We start from the raw sequence: 20,908 nt of genomic DNA, 5'->3' as shown, positions 1-20,908 counted from the left end.
TCTTCATCACAACAGTTAAAGCTGCAGGAGCCCTGCCTTCTTGACCAGATACAAAAGAGGGCAGGCCTCCTGCAGCTTTAAATGTTGCGATGAAGGGGAAATTTCACCAGGTGCTGCATGCATACAAATAACACCTGCTTAAATTCCCCTTTCCTACGCAACTGTTAAAGATACAGGAGCCCTGTTCTCCTTTCCATATGGAGTAAATAAATAAAACACATATTTGGGAGGGAGGTCTCCATGTAGAGGGCAATATTTCTTCTTTTTAATAATATATATATATATATATTCACATTTATATACCACCTTATTTGCTAAGCCATCAAGGCAAATAAAACAAACCTTAAAACAACAAACAAAAACTTAAAACTTAAACAACAAACTTTAACAAACTTAAAACAACAAACAACAAACCTGTTGTTTTTATACTGTTTTTTAAAAAATGTTTTTTATGGTTTTTAAATTTTGTATACTTTTAATGTTTACCATTTTTAATTGTTGTAAACCGCCCAGAGAGCTTCGGCTGTGGGGCGGTATATAAATGTAATAAAATAAATAAATAAAATAAATTAACATCATCATCATCATCATCATCAATAATAATAATAATAATAATAATAATAATAATAATAATAATAATAATAAGCACTACAAGCTATAGATGGTGGTCCTGTTAAGGGAAGATAAATTTAATACCTGGATAAGGCAGGCAGTAATTCACCAAGTAATTCCCCATAGTAACCGCAATTGTGTGCTGTGCGGGAGGAGATGGGGGCCTCACCAGTTGAATCTCTGCCTGATTTAAAGGCACAAAGTGGAGGGGAAGTTATATGGTTTTCTGGGGTTTTGGGGTTGGGCAGGGAAACTTTAATTCAACCGGAAGGGATGCTCGAAATCAGGATTTTTTGGGGGGGGGTGTTGGGAAAGGCGATTCGCTGCTTCTCTCTGATTGCTGCCCACCGCTGCTAGCTGGCTGGCTGCTGTGGGGCGGGGCTTGTGGGGCGGAGAGGGGCGGGGGTCGCGTGCCTTGGGACCACGTGGCGGCCGCTCCACTGCCGGGGGGAGGAAGAGGAAGATGGCCAAGGCGCCGGGGGGACCTGGGGGGCAGAGAGGGGGCCCGCGCTGCCCTCCCTTGGGGTGAGCTGAAATGCATGGGGTGTGTGGGTGGGGGGCTCATTTGCAAGGGGGGGGGAATGTATGCGTGCATGCAACGGGGGCGAAAGTGGTGATGAAGCTGCAAACAATGCGTGCAGAGGGTCAGTGGGTCACCATGCATGAATGGGGCCGAGGGAGGGGCTATGGGGCAGCACAAGGGGTCGTGCAAAAGTGGGGGGGAGGGAAAGGTGGGGGGGTGTCGGAGGGAGCTTGGAGGCTAGTTAGCCAAGGAGTGGGGGGAGGCCTGTCCGTTTATAGGGGGCACAGGGGAGCAGTGGGGGGGGGGGCTGTTTGGGAGATTCAGAGAGGTGTGGGGCGCTGCAAAAACGAGAGCCCTACGGCCATGGGGGGGGTGTAGGGAGGAGGAGGTCGGGCTGAAAAAGTGGTGGGGAGGGGACGGGGGGGCTGGCTAGAAATGGGGAGATGGAGTTGGATGTTTGTTTAGGGGGGCTGAATAAGTGGTGGGGAGGGGGGCAGTCTGCTGTGGGGGGTCTGGCTAGAAATGGGGAGATGGAGTTGGGGGAGTGTTTAGGGGGGCTGAAAAAGTGGAGGGGACGGGGGGGCTGGCTAGAAATGGGGAGATGGAGTTGGATGTTTGTTTAGGGGGGCTGAATAAGTGGTGGGGAGGGGGGCAGTCTGCTGTGGGGGGTCTGGCTAGAAATGGGGAGATGGAGTTGGGGGAGTGTTTAGGGGGGCTGAAAAAGTGGAGGGGGCGGGGGGGCTGGCTAGAAATGGAGAGATGGACTTGGGGGCTGAATAAGTGGTGGGGAGGGGGGCAGTCTGCTGTGGGGGGTCTGGCTAGAAATGGGGAGATGGAGTTGGGGGTGTTTAGGGGGGCTGAAAAAGTGGAGGGGCGGGGGCGGGGGGGCTGGCTAGAAATGGGGAGATGGACTTGGGTGTTTGTTTAGGGGGGCTGAATAAGTGGGGGAAGGGGCAGTCTGCTGTGGGGGGTCTGGCTAGAAATGGGGAGATGGAGTTGGGGGGTGTTTAGGGGGGCTGAAAAAGTGGCGGGGGCGGGGGGGCTGGCTAGAAATGGAGAGATGGACTTGGGTGTTTGTTTAGGGGGGCTGAATAAGTGGGGGGAAGGGGCAGTCTGCTGTGGGGGGCTGGCTAGAAATGGGGAGATGGACTTGGGTGTTTGTTTAGGGGGCTGAAAAAGTGGGGGGAAGGGGCAGTCTGCTGTGGGGGGCTGGCTAGAAATGGGGGGTTGGGGATAAGGAGTGCAAATGTAAGGGGGGGAGGAACTGGGATTGGGGGCAGCATTTTGGGGGGTAACTCTGGGAAAGGGGTCAATGTTAGATCCTCTTGTAAGTGTTTTGGGAGGTTTGTTTTGGGGGGAGTGGCTGGGGGGGTGTTTATGGGATGAGAGAGATCTATGGGGCAGAACATGCCTGGAGTGGGCTGAGGCTGGGCTTCGAGGGGGCGGGGGCGGGGGTCATGAGGTTGGGGGTCGAGGAGAGAAGGGGCCAGGAAAGAGAGTGGGGGGGGACTGGGGAGGGGTTTAAAATGTGGGGCTGCGATGGAGAGCTGTGGGGTCCGTTAGTAGCGATGCAAAGGGGGCAATAGGAGGATGTGGGGGGGGGAGATGGGGGGAGATCGGTCTAGTGTCAGAGGAGGAGGTCTGTGGCGCTTGTAGGTGCTCCCACGTTTTAATTATTATTATTATTATTATTATTATTATTATTATTATTATTATTTCTTACCCGCCTCTCCACTTGGATTGAGGCGGGGAACAACAGTGAATATAAAACACATAAAAACGGATTAAAAACGTAGCATAAAACATCCTAATAATGTTTTTAATTCCGTTTTTATACTTCTTCTTGTTCCCCGCCTCGGGTAAGAAATAATATTAATTAATAATTATTATTTATTGGTGTGGGGGAGGGGGTTGAGTTATATGCAAATTAACTGCAAGGGGAGGTTCGCGGGAAGAGAACTCGCAGGGAAACGGAGGCCGAGTTCCGACGACACGCAACCGGCGATTAGCGTCTCGTCTGAACTCAGCCTGCGTGTAAAGATGCGGGGAGAAGTTGGGGGCGTGTAATGGAGGGAGTTGGGTTTTGAGGGGAAGGTTAGGAGGAAGCCCGGGAGGGCAGTGGGGAGATGTGGGGTCAGCAGTAAGGGGGCGCGGAAGGTCCGTGGGGAGAAGAGTTTAAAGACTGGTTAACACGTGTCCGTCGTGAGGGGAGGATAAGCTTGTGTGGAGCGCGACATGCGGGGATAATCGGGGGCGGTGTGGCGTGTAATGTGCTGCATTCACACGTTCAGGAGGCGAGATGGTTGAATTCAGGAGGGCTGAGGGGGTGTTTTATTTGTTGGGACTTTTGTCTGTGTGAAGTATATTATTATTATTATTATTTTATTTTATTTTTTCTTCCCCCTGAGGGGTGTACGTGCATCTGTGACGCGTTCACACGTGTGTTTGTGTGGTGATTCGCCTCCCTCGTGCTTCGAGGGAGGGGGGGACTATATCTCCACCTAGGCGGAGGGATACCGCGCGCTCCTTTTCCTCACGATTTGGCGGGATGTGAGACGGCGGATTCTTTTTTTTTTTTAACGCCGCTCAGCAACGGCTCGCGCTGTTTCTCCCCCCCCTTTTTTTTTTTAATGCTTGTTATTCGCGGGGAGGAGCGTGACAGGATGGAACGGCGGTGGAAGCGAGACGCGCGTGCGCGCGCGGTGGAAGGAGGGAGGTGGGGAAGCGAGCGGCTGAAGAATGAATGGGACGGACTCAGTTCGCAGCGGGCGGGTAAAAGGAACAGCGCCCCCTTCAGGCAGGCGGCAGTGAGGGAGGCGAGATTGACAGCCCGGTGGAAGGAAGAGCCGCCGCCGCTGGGAAGGTTCCAATCCCAGCCGAGGGAGGCGCTCTGGAACAGCCGGGCCCTGGGAGCCAGAGTGGAGGCTGCAGTGGCCACCATCTGCGGCAGAAGCCAGCCAGCTAGCCAAGCCCCACGCCAGCTAGCCAAGCCGACCAAACCGCCGCAGCCCTGGCTGGGAGGGATCTTGCAGCAGGCAGGCAGGCCGGAGCCAGAGGAGGAGGAGGAGGAGGCTGGTCCGAGCCAGAGCCAGACCTGGGCCTCGTGGAAGCCATGGATCGGAAGAGGTGGGAGTGCTCAGCCCTCCCGCAGGGATGGAAAAGGGAAGAAGTGACCAGGAAATCGGGGCTCTCCGCCGGCAAGAGCGATGTCTATTATTATAGGTGAATGTGCCACGGCGGAGGGGCCGGGGGGGGGGGTTGTGTTGGCGGCGGGGGCTCGCGCGGGAAGTTGCCGTCTCCGCCTGCCTTTCTCTTCTTCGCTTGCTTTGCTGCTATAAAACTGTCACCCCCATGGCAAACGCCCGCCGCGCGCACACACAAAGAGGGGAGGGGGGGCGAACGTGCAGCTGGTCTGTGCTTTCTCTGTCCCCTGCTTGCAGTTACGGAGGGGGGGGGTCTGGTGTTGCTATGGGGAGGGGGGGGAGGCTGGATCGTGGCCGGGATAGGCAAACGCTGCCTGTTGGCCGTGCTAAGAAAATGACCGGTTTGGGGCTGCGTCGGTTGTGTTTTGGGGACATGGACTGCAGACGGCCCTTGTTCTGCGTTCAGATTGTGTACCGGGGTGGGGGGGAGAGAGAGAGGTTGCAGATGGCTTGCGACTTCCGTGGGGGCGGGTTGTTGGAGGGGAGCAGGCTACAAACGGCGGCGTTGTATAATATGTATTTTATTATTATTATTAGAGCTACGTTTTAGGTGAGATCTTTTGCATAAAGGATTGACTGGCTGGCACCCTCTTGAATGGTGGGGCTGAGCGCGGTGGGGAGTATCCTCTCCGTAGGCTTGCTGCTAACATTTGGGGGTGCTGGTGTCTGCCCTGGTGTGATAGAAGAACGCTGCCCCATTGTGCTGAACGTTTTGGGGGTGGTCTGTTAGCCTAGGGACAACCTTTCAGCTACGGAAGGGGAACCTTCCTTCTGCTGTGTAGAGAGAACGTCAGGCTTCTCTGCCTAGAAAAGAGTAGCTCTATTGTGCAGGGGTGCTTTGCGGGGTGGGGTGGGGGTCACAGTGCAACAGACCAGCAAATGGGGAAATGTGGTAGAGTCCACACCAATTGCACTGGGTCTTGTTAGGGGTGAGTCCTCTAAGCCGTACCCCAACTTCACAACAGAGCCTGCGGAAAGCGGGGGGGGGGGGATAGTTTAGAGGGCTGCATTCCTTTGACTAAGAATTTGGGGTGCCTACATGCTTCCTGCCGGTGATTTGTGTGGAATATTGGGGTTCCCCCCTTTCCCTGCTGTTGAACCCCCTTGCGTTGGGAGTCTTAGGAGTGGCGCCCCGTGGGGCAGGGTGGCCTAATGCCCTTGGACCCAGGACCCTAATGCCCTTGGACCCAGGAAGTGATACCGCTGCTGTCACCAACCTGATTGTCCAGGGCTTAGTTGCATATATGGTGTGTGTGTGTGTGGGGGGGGTATTTCTCAAAATACTGCTTCGTAGAGCCTAAGGTGACTGTGGGCATGTGGGTGATTTCTAATATAAAAAGTCAGTTTCTCTGTTTTAAGCTTACAGCTTTAAGCTATCTACTAATAATATAGGTGATAGGCTATATTGTGTGTGTGTGTGTGTGTGTGTGTGTGTGAGAGAGAGAGAGAGAGAGAGAGAGAGAGAGGCGGGGGGGTGCGAGGGAATCTCCTTACTTCCCGTGCAGTAAAGGATCCAACCGTCCCACACGCCTGGAAAGGCGTTAGCCTCCTGGAGACTGTACATGGGATTTGGGGTGGATAGAAGTGATACAATTCCACCACCACCCCATTCACAAAGCAGCTCTAACCAACCGCAGCATTTATTTTATTTATTTGTTACGTTTTATATACCGCCCCATAGCCGAAGCTCTCTGGGCGGTTTACAGAAGTTAAAAACAGTTAAAAACGTAAAAACAACGGTATCCATTTAAAAACAGTAGTCCTGGGGGTCAGCTAAAAAACAAACTTAGCGTTGTTAAATGGTGTTAAATGCCTGGGAGAAGAGAAAAGTCTTGACCTGGCGCCTGAAAGACCAGGCGAACTTCATCGGGGAGATTATTCCACAGTCAGGGGGCCACCACCGAAAAGGCCCTCTCCCTACTAACATTTATGTAGTTATATATATGAAAATTATATACTGCCATCCATTTGCATAAGTACTTTACAGAAAAGGGAGGAAGGAGAGACTGGCCGTGTGTGCATCTTCCTCAGCATTGTGAGAGCCATTAAATTTATATTTATTTTATTTATTTATTAAATTTATATATCATCCCATAGCCGAAGCTCTCTGGGCAGTTTACAAAAGTTAAAAACGGTGAACATTAAAAAGTATACGACATTTTAAACCATCCAAAATATAAGAACAACAGTATAAAAACAACAGTATCAATTTAAACAGCAACGGTTCTGGGGTCCGTTAAAAAACAAACGAACTCAGCATATGTTGTTAAATGCTGTTAAATGCCTGGGAGAAGAGAAAAGTCTTGACCTGGCGCCGAAAAGATAACAATGTTGGCACCAGGCAAGCCTCATCGGGGAGTTCATTCCATAATTGGGGGCCACCACTGAAAAGGCCCTCTGCCTTGTTGCCATCCTCCGAGCTTCCCTCGGAGTAGGCACTCGGAGGAGGACGTTAGATGTTGAGCGCAGTGTACAGGTAAGGTGTCGGGAAACCCACTGGGTGACTTTGGGTCAGTCACAGACTCTCAGCCCAACCTACCTCACAGGGTTGTTGTAAGAATAAAAATGGAGAGGAGGAGGATTATGTACGCCGCCTTGGGTTCCTTGGAGGAAAAACGGTGGGATATAAATGTAATAACATAAATAAACATCTCTCAATTAAAAAGATTGGTTTGGGCTGATAGCGGGCAATGAGAAATTCCTCTCTCTTCCCAACACCCTGCTACGCTGCTGTCAATCAGAGTAGACCAGGTGTGTTAACTCTCTTCCAACTTGAGGGCCAAATTCCATTAGGGAGAAGCTATTGGGGGCTGCATTCCAGTGGTAGGCGGGGTTGAAAGAAAAGGGGGAGGGGCCAGGATATTTTAGTTCAAAGCTCTTACTGCGTATAACAAAGCCTTAAGACAGGCTTCTCAATTAAGCCTTCAAATGGGGCGGCGGGCACTTGCACAAGAGAAGCGTTATAGATTCATAACTTGGTGTATTGTGCAGGATGGGATATGTGGCCATGATTATACTGACTTGGACTGGGTTGCTTGGCAGATGGGTTTCCACAAAAGATGGGTCACCTTTACTGCCAGTCTCTGCAGGGTATAGTCACAGAAGAGTTTGGTGTCTGCTCGAACTGAGAGTCACCTCAAATAAGCCTGGGTGCATCAGTTGCTGGGGAACATGGGCGGGAGGGTGCTGTTGCACCATGTCCTGCTTGTTCATCCCTGGCCGATGGCTGGTTGGCCACTGTGTGAACAGAGTGCTGGACTAGATGGACCCTTGGTCTGATCTGGCATGGATCAGTTGCTGGGGAACATGGGCAGGAGGGTGCTGTTGCACCGTGTCCTGCTTGTTCATCCCTGGCCGATGGCTGGTTGGCCACTGTGTGAACAGAGTGCTGGACTAGATGGACCCTTGGTCTGATCTGGCATGGATCAGTTGCTGGGGAACATGGGCGGGAGGGTGCTGTTGCACCATGTCCTGCTTGTTCATCCCTGGCCGATGGCTGGTTGGCCACTGTGTGAACAGAGTGCTGGACTAGATGGACCCTTGGTCTGATCTGGCATGGATCAGTTGCTGGGGAACATGGGCGGGAGGGTGCTGTTGCACCATGTGCTGCTTGTTCATCCCTGGCCGATGGCTGGTTGGCCACTGTGTGAACAGAGTGCTGGACTAGATGGACCCTTGGTCTGATCTGGCATGGATCAGTTGCTGGGGAACATGGGCGGGAGGGTGCTGTTGCACCGTGTCCTGCTTGTTCATCCCTGGCCGATGGCTGGGTGGCCACTGTGAACAGAGTGCTGGACTAGACGGACCCTTGGTCTGATCCAGCATTGGGGCACTTCTGATGTCCTTAAGGCAGTAATGGGACTCAATAGGTCTAGAACGTTTCCCAGAACGATCTGGTGAACAACTCCGCGTGGAAGTTTGTTCTTTGAAGGCAGAAAGTTTGAAAACCGCCACTCTATATATAATCCATTGTTTAGTACTCATTTTCTTTCTAAAGGTTTTTTTTTTAAAAAAAAACCCTTCTTTTTCAAGGCACCAGGAAGCGTCTGGCATGTACCTCTTCGAAGCTAGAACGGATTTACAATAGGGGCCGGGATAAATTTGCAAGGCTTTTTTTTTTTTTTCCCTTGCAAACAGAACATAAAAGAACAAAAGAGTTTAGCTTGCCAATGCACAGTGGAGGCTGTTCGGACAAGCCTGAATAGGCGATGGTGCATTTATCTTAATTCCCCTTCTCCTCCCCAACCCACCCCCCGCCCTCAGTGCACACACTCCCCCAAGTCTGTGAATTTCAAGTAACACTTTAAATAAAGGAGTGAAAGAAACACAGGCTGCCTTTTCTTGTTACCCGTCGCTGAAGAAAACCATAGAAAACCTTACAATGCAAGCGTACCTTTAGACGGAGCAGCGTGCGGAATTGGCTTCCTCGCTTTGCAGCTGCTTTTTAAATCTTAGTTACAGGGTGGCGAGAGGCGGAGGACGCGTCCCATTCGAACACAGAGCACTGTGATCACGCGGAGTGGTTTCTTCCCACATGGCAGGCAGACCTCGAATTAGGAGGACGTCCTACTCGACTTCTAAAGCTTCACCCGTTGTGTTTTCCCTGTTTGTATCGTGCATTATTTGCCTGGATCGCAACTTGGGGGGAGGTGTTCTTTATAAACGGACATTTTTATATGAGAAACAGCAGCTCTGGAACTAGTTCTGAACATTTTAAAGCTGCAAAGGTTACGTGGTTGCTATGATGTAGGGCCTAAGGGGTTTTAGTACAGCTGTGATTAGGAGCATAACATATGAAGCTGCCTTACACACAGTGAAAGCATTGATCCATTTAGCCGAGTATTTTATTTTATTTATTTATTACACTTCTATACCGCCCCCATAGCCAGAGCTCTCTGGGCGGTTTACAGAGATTCTAAAATTGAGATAAAAATGAGTATACAAAATTTAACATTCTAAAACACAGAACATACACACATAAAGCGTTAAAAAACTAAACATGTGGGTCGTTTATTTATTGCATTTGTATACCGCCCCAGAGCCGAAGCTCTCTGGGCGCTTCACATAAGATCAAAACACTTTAAAAAATTGACAAAGATTAAAAACCACAAAAACAAGCAAAATACACATAATGTTTAAAACCGCTGTAACAACTTTAAAAACGATGAGCCAAAAAAAAACCCCAGACCCACGGTCATTACATGTTGCTAAATGCCTGGGAGAAGAGAAAAGTCTTGACCTGGTGCCGAAAAGATGACAATGTCGGCACCAGGCGGGCCTCGTCAGGGAGATTGTTCCACAGTTGGGGGGCCACCACAGAGAAGGCCCTCTCTCTTGTCGCCACTGCTCCTGGGGTCATCGGGCACAGAAAGGTCTTTCACGTCAATGGCTGCTTCCTGATCATTTTAGCTGCCGTTGAACTTCCTGCATGCCAGATGTGTCCTCTGCCACTGAGCTAGGGCCTGTCCCTAAAAAATCAAGTATATTTCCAGGCTACATGGCTCTAAATCATAGAATAGCAGAGTTGGAAGGGGCCTACAAGGCCATCGAGTCCAACCCCCTGCTCAATGCAGGAATGCACCTTAAAGCATCCCTGACAGATGGTTCTCCAGCTGCCTCTTGAATGCCTCTAGTGTGGGAGAGCCCACCACCTCCCTAGGTCACTGGCTCCATTGTACTGCTCAGTCAGGAAGTTTTTCCTGGTGTCCAGCTGGAATCTGGCTACCTTTAACTTGAGCCCGTTATTCCGTGTCCTGCACTCTGGGAGGATCGAGAAGAGATCCTGGCCCTCCTCTGTGGGACAACCTTTTAAGTCTTTGAAGAGTGCTCTCATGTCTCCCCTCCATCTTCTCTTCTCCAGGCTAAACCTGCCCAGTTCTTTCAGTCTCTCCTCCTAGGGCTTTGTTTCCAGACCCCTGATCATCCTGGTTGCCCTCCTCTGAACACGCTTCAGCTTGTCTGCGTCCTTCTTGTATTGTGGAGCCCAGAACTGGACGCAATACTCTAGATGAGGCCTAACCAGGGCCGAATAGAGAGGAACCAGTACCTCATGGGATTTGGAAGCTATACTTCTGTTAATGCAGCCCAAAATAGCTCTTGCTTTTTTTGCAGCCACATCACACTGTTGGCTCATATTCAGCTTGCGATCTACAACAATTACAAGATCCTTCTCGTTTGTAGTATTGCTGATCCAAGTATCCCCCATCTTGTAACTGTGCCTTTGGTTTCTATTTCCTAAATGTAGAACTTGGCATTTATCCCTATTAAATTTCATCCTGTTGTTTTCAGCCCAGCACTCCAGCCTATCAAGATCACTTTGAAGTTTGTTTCTGCCTTCCAGGGTATTAGCTATCCCACCGAATTTTGTGTCATCTGCAAATTTGATCAGCGTTCCCTGCACCTCCTCGTCCAAATCATTAATAAAAATGTTGAAGAGCACTGGGCCCAGGACTGAGCCCTGCGGCACCCCACTCATTGCCTCTCCCCAGTTTGAGAAGGTTCCATTGAGAAGTACTCTTTGAGTCCGATTCTGTAGCCAACTATGAATCCACCTAACAGTTGTTCCATCTAGCCCACTTTTAGCTAGTTTGTTAATCAGAATATCGTGGGGCACTTTGTCAAAAGCTTTGCTGAAGTCAAGATATATGACGTCCACAGCATTCCCACAGTCCACAAGGGAGGTTACCCGATCAAAAAATAAAGGACCGCTTTCCACAGGAAGCAGAAACTGGTCTTTCCCATCACCTGGTCCTTTTGACTGGGTATACCGGAGATTGAACCCGGAACCTCCTGTGTTCAAAACTAGTGCTCCGGTATTGAGGTGGGGTCCTTCCCCATGTACCTAGGGCAGAATGAGTGTTTGTTGGGAAGTGGACTCTCTCCCCGTGCTGTTTGACCCCCCCCCCCCCCCAGCATTCTCTGCAGAAAACAGTTGGCAGTCCGGTGGCTCAAGGTTCCAGCTGAAGTTTCCCAGTGCCAGATTTCTCTGTCCAGACTTGAAGCCTCTTTCAAGCTTGTGTCTGTTCAGCAGAGCCCCGGCTGATGGACAGGTGAGGCCTTCCCAAAAGCTTGTGAGCTGTGGGGTCTAGCCAGCCCTTTCCGCCCGAGTCCAGCCGCCTCTGGCCCTTCATGCCTTACCAGACCCTTCCCAAAATGGCTATGAGGGCAGCTACAGAAAAGGCTTCTTTTTAGCACTCTCCACCGTCATTTGCTTAAGGAAGGCTTCTGGTTTGTTGGCCGGGGCGTGGGTGGTGTTACAGGCAATCTTGCAGATTACAACCAGTCGCTTTATCCCTAAATGGATATTGACATGTTTAAAAATTACAGAGGGGCTTGTCACGGTTTCATTGATGGCTAGCTGTTTTTAAAGTCCGCTCGGCAAGCAGTACGTGATAAAACTTCTAAAGGGGGGGGGGGGGGGAGAAATAATTAAGATTTATTTACTTATTGAAAACATTTGTATCCCGCCCTATATCATTAGGAGCTCAGGTCGGCGTACAGATAAAAGCATACAATATAAAACAATCATAGAATAGCAGAGTTGGAAGGGGCCTATAAGGCCATCAAGTCCAACCCCCCTGCTCAATGCAGGAATCCACCCTAAAGCATCCCTGACAGATGGTTGTCCAGCTGCCTCTTGAAGGCCTCTAGTGTGGGAGAGCCCACAATACATATACATAGCTAAAAACAAATTGAACCCATGAGCCAAGTTAAAACAATAATTTAAAAGCAGTATATACAGTTAAAACAATGTACCATCGTTGAATGAATTTAACCATTAGAAGCTTTGTTAAAAAGCCATGTTTTCCACCGGAATAAAATCAGCCTTTGCGCCAGTCGGGCCTCCAATGGGGGCCACCACAGAGAAAGCCCTCTCCCATGCCCCATCATAGGATATGTGTTGTATTGATGGGATGGGCAGTAGAAGTAGGTCTTTGGGCTCTAGAGTAACTAGCCTTGAGAATTGCTGTGCCCCCGGGACTCTTCAAGAATCCTGTCAACTGATCTCCGTTTCCCTTCCATCAAAACCGCTCGGGGATATTTTTGCATAAAACAGCATTCGTTAGTGCTTTAATCTTAAGTCTCACCTGCAACTGGTATGGGGGGGGGCAGAAGATTTCCAGAGAGCAACCAGCTATTCCGCCTGCCCCCCTCCTTTAACGCTTCAAAGGAAAAATCTGTTCTCACCCAGCCTTTCCAGCAGTAACTCAATTTTTGTAAACCGCCCAGAGAGCTTCAGCTGTTGGGCGGTATAAAGACGCAATAAACAAATAATTATTAATAAACTGGCATTGTTCACATGGAATCATAGAATAGCAGAGTTGGAAGGGGCCTACAAGGCCATCCAGTCCAACCCCCTGCTCAAGGCAGGAATCCACCCTAACAGATGCTTGTCCAGCTGCCTCTTGAAGGCCTCTAGTGTGGGAGAGCCCACAACCTCCCTAGGTAACTGATTCCATTGTCGCACTGCTCTAACAGTCAGGAAGTTTTTCCTGATGTCCAGCTGGAATCTGGCTTCCTTTAACGTGAGCCCGTTATTCCGTGTCCTGCACTCTGGGAGGATGGAGAAGAGATCCTGGCCCTCCTCTGTGGGACAACCTTTCAAGTATTTGAAGTGTGCCATCATGTCTCCCCTCCATCTTCTCTTCTCCAGGCTAAACATGCCCAGTTCTTTCAGTCTCTCTTCATAGTCTCTCTCCCCAGCTCCGTGGAGAATGGATTGCTTCTGTTTTAGCTGGGGTGCATCTGTGGTTACAGCGACCCTCTGTCGCTGGAATGGTGGAGTCATGCTTAAGGGCTGTTTGGATCTCGTCCTTGGGTGAAAAGAACATTGATCTAACACCAAGATGGAGAAAGGTGGCTCTCTCTGTGTGTGTGTGTGTGTGTGTGTGTGTGTGTGTGTGTGTGTGTGTGTTTTACTGCTGGAGCAAATCTTGTTTTATGAGGTTCGATGAGAAGCAAATTTCAACACTTGGTTTGCTGTGAGGCTAACGGCATGTTGGCCAGAGTTTGAAAACTGACTTTTCTCACTTCCCCCTGCCCCGTCCTGTCCGTTTCTCAGCCCGAGCGGGAAGAAATTCCGCAGCAAGCCGCAACTGGCACGTTACTTGGGCAACTCCATGGACCTGAGCACGTTTGACTTCCGGACGGGGAAAATGCTCATGAGTAAAGTGAACAAAAACCGGCAAAGGATGCGCTACGATTGCTCCAGCCAAGCAAAGGTGAGAGGGGCCAATAGCTGCTAGCCTGCTGTGATGAGCAGCTTGGGTCTCTGCTTTGCTCCACCCCGGCCAGGGCTCCATGGTTATCTTGTGGCTATTCTGCACGCAGAGAAAAGACATGTATTAACTTCATTTACTTACTTACTTTATTTATTTATTACATTTCTATACCGCCCCATAGCCGGAGCTCTGTGGGCGGTTCACAAAAATTAAAAACATTCAAAGTATAAAACCACAGTATAAAACCATACTATAAAATACACTATAAAAGCTCGACCAGATAAAAACAGCAGCAATGCAAAATTACAGATTTAAAACACCAAGTTAAAATTTATTTGGAGACTGTTCAAATGCTGGGAGAATAAAAAGGTCTTCACCTGGCGTCTAAAAGCATATAATGTAGGTGCCAAGCGAACCTCCTTAGGGAGCTCATGCCACAGCCGGGGTGCCACAGCAGAGAAGGCCCTCCTCCTGGTAGCCACCTGCCTCACTTCCTTTGGCAGGGGCTCGCGGAGAAGGACCCCTGAGGGTCCGGGCAGGTACATACGGGAGGAGCCGTTCTTCAGATTTGGCATTTACTTTGGCATTTAACTGCTGCTAACAAATCTTACTCTCTACTGCTCTATAATAATTTTAATTTATGTATTTATTTATTTATTTAAAGCATTTTTATGCCACCATTTAGCCAAAAAAAGGCTCTCACAGCGGCTTGCAAAAGTATTTCTTGACAGTCCCTGCCCACAGGCTTACAATTTAATAGACATGACACAAAAGGAAAGGGGATTGGGAGGGAGGAGGAGGGGGGAAAGGAAAGCAAATTCAGGCACTACAATCTTAGTTGCAAAGTTCAGCAGTGACAGTTGGCAGCAGGAGGGAGGGGGGCTCTCAGCTGGAGCTGGACCCAGGCACGATGGAGAGGTGCCTGGCTGCTGCTTCCTCCCTCACTGGTGGCCTCTGCAGAGACAGTTAGTAGCAGGAGGGAGGGGGCTCTCAGCTGGAGCTGGACCCAGGCACGGTGGAGAGGTGCCTGGCTGCTGCTTCCTCCCTCACTGGTGGCCTCTGCAGAGACAGTTGGTAGCAGGAGGGAGGGGGCTCTCAGCTGGAGCTGGACCCAGGCACGGTGGAGAGGTGCCTGGCTGCTGCTTCCTCCCTCACTGGTGGCCTCTTCAGAGACAGTTGACAGCAGGAGGGAGGGGGCTCTGAGCTGGAGCTGGACCCAGGCACGATGGAGAGGTGCCTGGCTGCTGCTTCCTCTCTCAGTGGTGGCCTCTGCCGTCATAGTTAATAACTACGGACTCACTGCAGCTTCATATCTGTATGCTTTAACCATTCCCAAGTACAGGAGAGCATTTACCTTTGCTCGCTTTAATGTGTTGCCATCGGCATTACTAGAAGGACGATTTAGCAAAATCCCGGTTAATGAACAGATCTGTCCCTGTGGTTCTGGAGCAATAGAATCTGTCAAACATGTCGTTTTGCATTGTAACATGTATGAGGAATGCAGAAGAAAGTTCATCTTTCCTTTATTAAGAGCCTTTTCCGGATGTAACCCCACAACGTTGGTATTAATCTGTTTAAGGGATGTGTCCTCCCATATTACGGAAAGGGTCTCTTAAGTTTCTCATGACCTCAGTGGAAATTAAAAAAAATAACCTTGCAATCCTCCTGAGAGAAGGAACTCACCAAGCTGTATTTTGTTTTTATGTCACTTTTTATCTGTCCTTTGCATGTTTTGGTGTTGATTTTGCTGGTCTGCGACCATAATAAATAACAAGGAATGATTTTTTTTATTTTATTTTTATTTTTTGGCATTTATGCTTATTTATTTATTTATTTATTTGTTACATTTTTATACCGCCCAATAGACGAAGCTCTCTGGGGCGGTTCATAAAAATTGAAACCACGAAAAGCATAATCAAACAACCAACCGTCTAAAAACACAAATACGAAACGCAAGATAAAAAGCACAACCAGGATAAAACCACGCAGCAGAAGTTGCTATAGATTAAAAATACGGAATTAAAACAGCGACGTTTCAATTTAAGTTAAATTAGGTGTTAAAATACTGAGAGAATAAAAAGGTCTTCACCTGGCGTCTGAAAGAATATAGTGTCGATGCCAGGTGAACCTCCTAAGGAGCTCGTTCCACAGCCGGGGTGCCACAGCAGAGAAGGCCCTGCTCCTGGTAGCCACCTGCCTCACTTCCTTTGGCAGGGGCTCATGGAGAAGGACCCCTGAGGATGATCTTAAGGTCTGGGCAGGTACATACGGGAGGAGGCGTTCCTTCAAATAACCTGGCCCCAAGCCATTTAGGGCTTTAAATGTCAATACCAGCACTTTGAATCGGACCCGGACCTGGACTGGCAGCCAATGAAGTTGTAAAAGGACTGGCGTGATGGGGTTTCGCCGGCCAGTCCCTGTTAGTAAACGGGCTGCCCTGTTTTGTAAATTATACTTGAGGAGGGTTATGCATTTAAATACATCTCAACAAATTGAAACTATCCTAACAGTGAATGATACTTGATAGAGTTTCAAGGGGTGTAGAACCTCAGGCCTATGTGCCTAATCCAGCCCATCTGGGGTCGCAGTCCGGTCCCCTAGGGCTGTGCAGGTGGGTCATACAGCCTTTCCCTGACCATCAGTAGTTTGGTACTTTGCCAGCTTATGCATGGCTTCCCCCCCCCCCCTAATTTTGGCCCTGACCCTTTGTCCCCGCCTCACCCCAGGAACTCCTCCCGAAATTGCATTCAGCCCTCAGGCTGAAAGAGGTTCACCCCTCCACACACACCCCCCCCTATGCTAAACCTACTCTTTTTGACCTCAGCCATTTTTAAAAAACCAGGTTTTTAATTTCTGAAAATTGAATCGGGGTAGGTCTGATATTGGATCAGAGCAGGTGTGTGGTGGGTGGGTGTTTTAACTCTCCTGCGGTCTTGAGGGAAATCCTTCGTCTCAAGTTGGAATGTGCAAATATGTATTATTATTAGAGTATTTTTTTCCCGCGCCTCAGCCAAAAAGGCTCTCGGAGCGGCTTACCATTGATCAGCAAAGGAGACAGTCCCTGCCCTCAGGCTTACATTCTAAAAAAGACACGACACACAAGGAAAAGGGGACGGGGAGGGAAGAGGAAGAAAAAGAAATTAAGGAGACTGTTCAGGCTGGTGGGAAGGCCCTGCTCCGTCCTCTCATCTCCCAATGGAGGGGCAGATCAACAACTCCTTCTTCTTCCCCACAGGGTGAAGAGATTAGCCCTGGGGGTGGGGGGGTCCAACTGAAGCAGGCTCCGATGGTCTCTGCCTGCTCCAGTCTCCCTCACTTCTTCTTCCCCACAGGGTGAAGATGACAGTTAGGAGAGAAATACCAGGAGAGACTGGTATTTGACTGCCCTGGGTAGGAAAGGGTTAAATTCCTCTAGGCCTGCCTTGAACTCATTAATTCCCCCCCACCCCCCATGCAATTTGCATTCAGTGCCAAGATGCATTTCATGTCATCTTAGCGCATTAGACTCAATTGTGCAACAAAGAGAGTGAAAAACTTGACTGATCTTCGTTTTACGTTCCGAAATAAAACTTTGATTTCTGCTTGTTTCAATTTTCTCTCTTTTCCTCTTCCCGCCCCTTGACGTTTTAGGATAAACCCGACCTAAACACAGCACTTCCCGTCAGGCAGACGGCTTCGATCTTCAAACAGCCGGTCACGAAGATCACTAACCACCCCAACAATAAAGTGAAGACGGACCCACAAAAGGCGGTTGACCAACCCCGCCAGGTAAGGGCTGTGGTTAAGGGGATGGGCGGAGGGGTTATTGGGGGGTTATTGCGCTCTTGCGGGGGGTGGGGGAGGACAGTGACTTGATCAAAGCTGAGCAGGATTTGAAACTCGGCCTCCTCCAGTCCAAGATCGATGTGCTCAGAATTGTTGTAGATCACAAGCTGAATATGGGGGATACTTGGCTCAGCAATACTACAAACGAGAAGGATCTTGGAATTGTTGTAGATCGCAAGCTGAATATGGGCCAACAGTGCGATAGGGCTGCAAGAAAGGCCAATGCTATTTTGGGCTGCATTAATAGAAGTATAGCTTCCAAATCGCGTGAGGTACTGGTTCCTCTCTTCGGCCCTGGTTAGGCCTCATCTAGAGTATTGCGTCCAGTTCTGGGCTCCACAATTCAAGAAGGACGCAGACAAGCTGGAGCGTGTTCAGAGGAGGGCAACCAGGATGATCAGGGGTCTGGAAACAAAGGCCTATGAAGAGAGACTGAAAGAACGGGGCATGTTTAGCCTGGAGAAGAGAAGATTGAGGGGAGCCATGATGGCCCTTGTCACACAGAGGAGGGCCAGGATCTCTTCTCCATTCCAGTCCATCCTCCCAGAGTGCAGGACACGCATTAATGGGCTCAAGTGACAGGAAGCCAGATTCCAGCTGGACATCAGGAAAAACGTCAAGACTGTTAGAGCAGTACAACAACGGAATCAGTTGCCCGGTGAGGTTGTGGGCTCTCCCACCCTAGAGGCCTTCAAGAGGCAGCTGGATAACCATCTGTCAGGGATGCTTTAAGGTGGATTCCTGCCTTGAGCAGGGGGTTGGACTCGATAGCCTTGTAGGCCCCTTCCAACTCTTCGATTCTATGATTCTATGCTCCATCCAATACATGGAGCTGATGTTAAGCTTCCAGCCAGCCCAACGCCGAAGAGGAGGAGGAGGAAATCGATCCCTCAGTCTACCTGTCCTATAGTAGACGTGAAGCAACCTGAAGAGTCTTGTGGCAGGGATGCCTTGGCCTGAGGTCCCCCAAAAACCCTTCAACCCTGTCCCTAGCCCAGATACGCCTCCCTCCGTCCATAGTTCACCAGAGCACCAGCGGTGACAGGCCATGGGAGGCGTTCAGAGCCACTGCCGGAGTGCCCCACCTGGCTGCCAGAAGACTCGCTCACGGCATGCTCAGGAGGAAGGGTCTACTCAGGAGCAAATTTCTACTCCTGAGGAGGAAGGCTCACCTATGGCTAGTGACAGCAGCAACTATTGAATCAGGCAGGCAGCTTAGAAGCTCTCGGTCTTCCCCAGACCTTTGCTGGGTCAACAGTTCCCATAGAACTATTTCATAGAATCACAGAATAGTAGAGTTGGAAGGGGCCTGCAAGGCCATTGAGTCCAAATTCCTGCTCAGTGCACAAATCCACCTTAAAGCATCCCTGACAGATGACTGTCCAGCTGCCTCTAGTGTGGGAGAGACCACCACCTCCCTAGGTGATTGGTTCCATTGTCGCAGTGCTCTAACAGTCGGAGTGTTTTTCCTGTTTTATCGCACTGCTCTAACAGTCAGGAAGTTTTTCCTGCTGTCCAGCCAGAATCTGGCTTCCTGTCACTAGAGCCCATTATTCCGTGTCCTGCACTCTGGGAGGATCGAGAGGAAATCCTGGCCCTCCTCTGTCAATCTCATGCTGATTTGGAGACTTTGCTGGCCTCATGCTGGTCTTCCAGATTTGGGGAGGTGCTTCGCATGCAGAAGGCCCAAATTCCATCCTGGACGCCTCAAGGTTAAAAGCATCTGTGGAGGCAAGACGGGAAAAGGTCTGCCTTCTTCCTGAGGCTCTGGAAAGCCACTGGGTTCCAGCTCCAGTCATTCTTAGACACTGGCCATGCTGACTGGGGCTGATGGAGGTTGTGGTCAACAGCATCTTGAGGAACCCATATTGGGAAAGGCTGAAGTAGAAGATCGCACCGGGCCTGATGGACAAATTGCCTGAGTTCGATCCCAGCGGAAGCTGGTTTCAGGCAGCCAGCTCGGGTCGACTCAGCCTTCCATCCTCCCGAGGTCGGTAAAATGAGTACCCAGCTAGCTGGGGGAAAGGGAATCACGGCCGGGGAAGGCAACGGCAAACCACCCCGCTATAAGGCCTGCCAATAAAATGTCAGCGAAAGCTGGTGTCTCTCCAAGAGTCAGTAATGACTCAGTGCTTGCACGAGAGGTTCCTTTCCTTTTCCTTATTTATTTATTTCATTTATATCCCACCTTTTTTCCTCCTTAAGGAACCCAAGGTGGCATAGTAATCCTCCTCCTGTCCATTTCTTTTTTTAATAATAATTTTTATTTTTAAAACATCCAAACAATACAACAATACAATATAAAACAATGCCGCATAATACACAATAAAATAAAGTAATCCATTTAATAAACATATGTTCTAACTTAATTCCCTTTAACATAATCATAATTAACAAAGTGTGCTCCCTCCAACCCCGGGATCTTATTCATATTTCCAAAATCTCATTACTTCCTCTGGAGGTTTTTTCCTCTCCCCTTTAGTAGTACAAATTCTAAAAACTGTTTCCATATTCCTTCAAAATGATTCGTTTTTATCATTCTAACTTTCATGTTACATGTTAATTTATCATTAATAGCAATATCCCATATTTCTTCATACCAATCTTCTATATGATAATCCCCTTGAACCTTCCAGTTCCTAGATATCATTAGCCTTGCTGCTGTCAACAAATTCGTTATCAATTCTTTTGTCTCTTGATTACAGTTCAGTTCTCCATAAACTGATAATAATGCCACAGTAGGTGTCTCTTCAATCTCCATTCCTAAAATTTCTTTTATCTCTTTAAACACCCATTTCCCATAATTTTTGTACATATTCACATTCCCACCACATACGTAAATACATTCCTTTCTCTTGACGACCTCTCCAACATATTGCTGAATTCATCTTATTTATTTTCCTCCTCTCCATGTTATCCTCACAACAACAACCCTGTGAGGTGGGTCGGGCTGAGAGTCTGTGACTGGCCTAAAGTCACCCAGTGGGTTTTCATGGCCGAGTGGGGACTAGAACTCGAATCTCCCGACTCCCAGTCCAACACTTTAGCCACTACACCACGCTGGCTCTATTAGGCAGCTTCCTAAAGGTATTTAATGGCTCTCACAATGCTGAGGAAGACACACACGGCCTGTCTCTCCTTCCTCCCTTTTCTGTGTGTGTGTGTGTGTGTGTGTGTGTGTGTATATATATATATATATATATATATTGCACATAAATTAACGGCCTCGATCTCTGTCCTCAGCTCTTCTGGGAGAAGAAGCTAAGCGGTCTAAACGCCTTTGATATTGCAGAGGAGCTGGTGAAAACGATGGACCTTCCGAAAGGTTTGCAAGGTACTGGAGTTAAAACTGCGTGGGAGCTGATCCGTTGCGGCCGGTAGCTTAGTGATGACCACGTTAATCAAGTCAGGCTACTCTTTGTTTTCTTCGCGGCCATTTCATCTTCTGGTCCTCGGCCTTCAAAAGTTCTCTCCTGTCATCTTGCAAGAATTTTAAAAAGAATTTTAAAAACAATCCGAACGCT

General features: G+C 49.1%; 1 protein-coding gene across 3 annotated transcripts in view; it reads left to right on the top strand.

The window, feature by feature from the left end:
- Positions 1-1,058: 1,058 nt before the first annotated feature.
- The window catches only part of MBD3 (methyl-CpG binding domain protein 3), a 28,779-nt gene continuing 8,929 nt past the window's right edge, over positions 1,059-20,908 (top strand). The window contains exons 1-4 of one of the 3 annotated variants that reach the window (XM_063147204.1): positions 1,059-1,137; positions 13,400-13,559; positions 17,190-17,327; positions 20,628-20,718. In XM_063147204.1, coding sequence (XP_063003274.1) covers positions 1,076-1,137; positions 13,400-13,559; positions 17,190-17,327; positions 20,628-20,718 — 451 coding nt within the window. In that variant the 5' untranslated portion in view covers positions 1,059-1,075. Of the gene's footprint in view, positions 1,138-4,049; positions 4,358-13,399; positions 13,560-17,189; positions 17,328-20,627; positions 20,719-20,908 lie in introns of those variants that run through there. The other 2 variants (XM_063147206.1, XM_063147203.1) reach the window with 2 other exon arrangements.

This window comes from Elgaria multicarinata, chromosome 23 (genome assembly GCF_023053635.1).
Source record: "Elgaria multicarinata webbii isolate HBS135686 ecotype San Diego chromosome 23, rElgMul1.1.pri, whole genome shotgun sequence".
In the NCBI taxonomy this organism is placed as follows: Eukaryota; Metazoa; Chordata; class Lepidosauria; order Squamata; family Anguidae; genus Elgaria; species Elgaria multicarinata.
The sequence above is the reverse complement of the archived record's forward strand: the minus strand, read 5'-3'. Positions and strand labels throughout refer to the sequence as shown.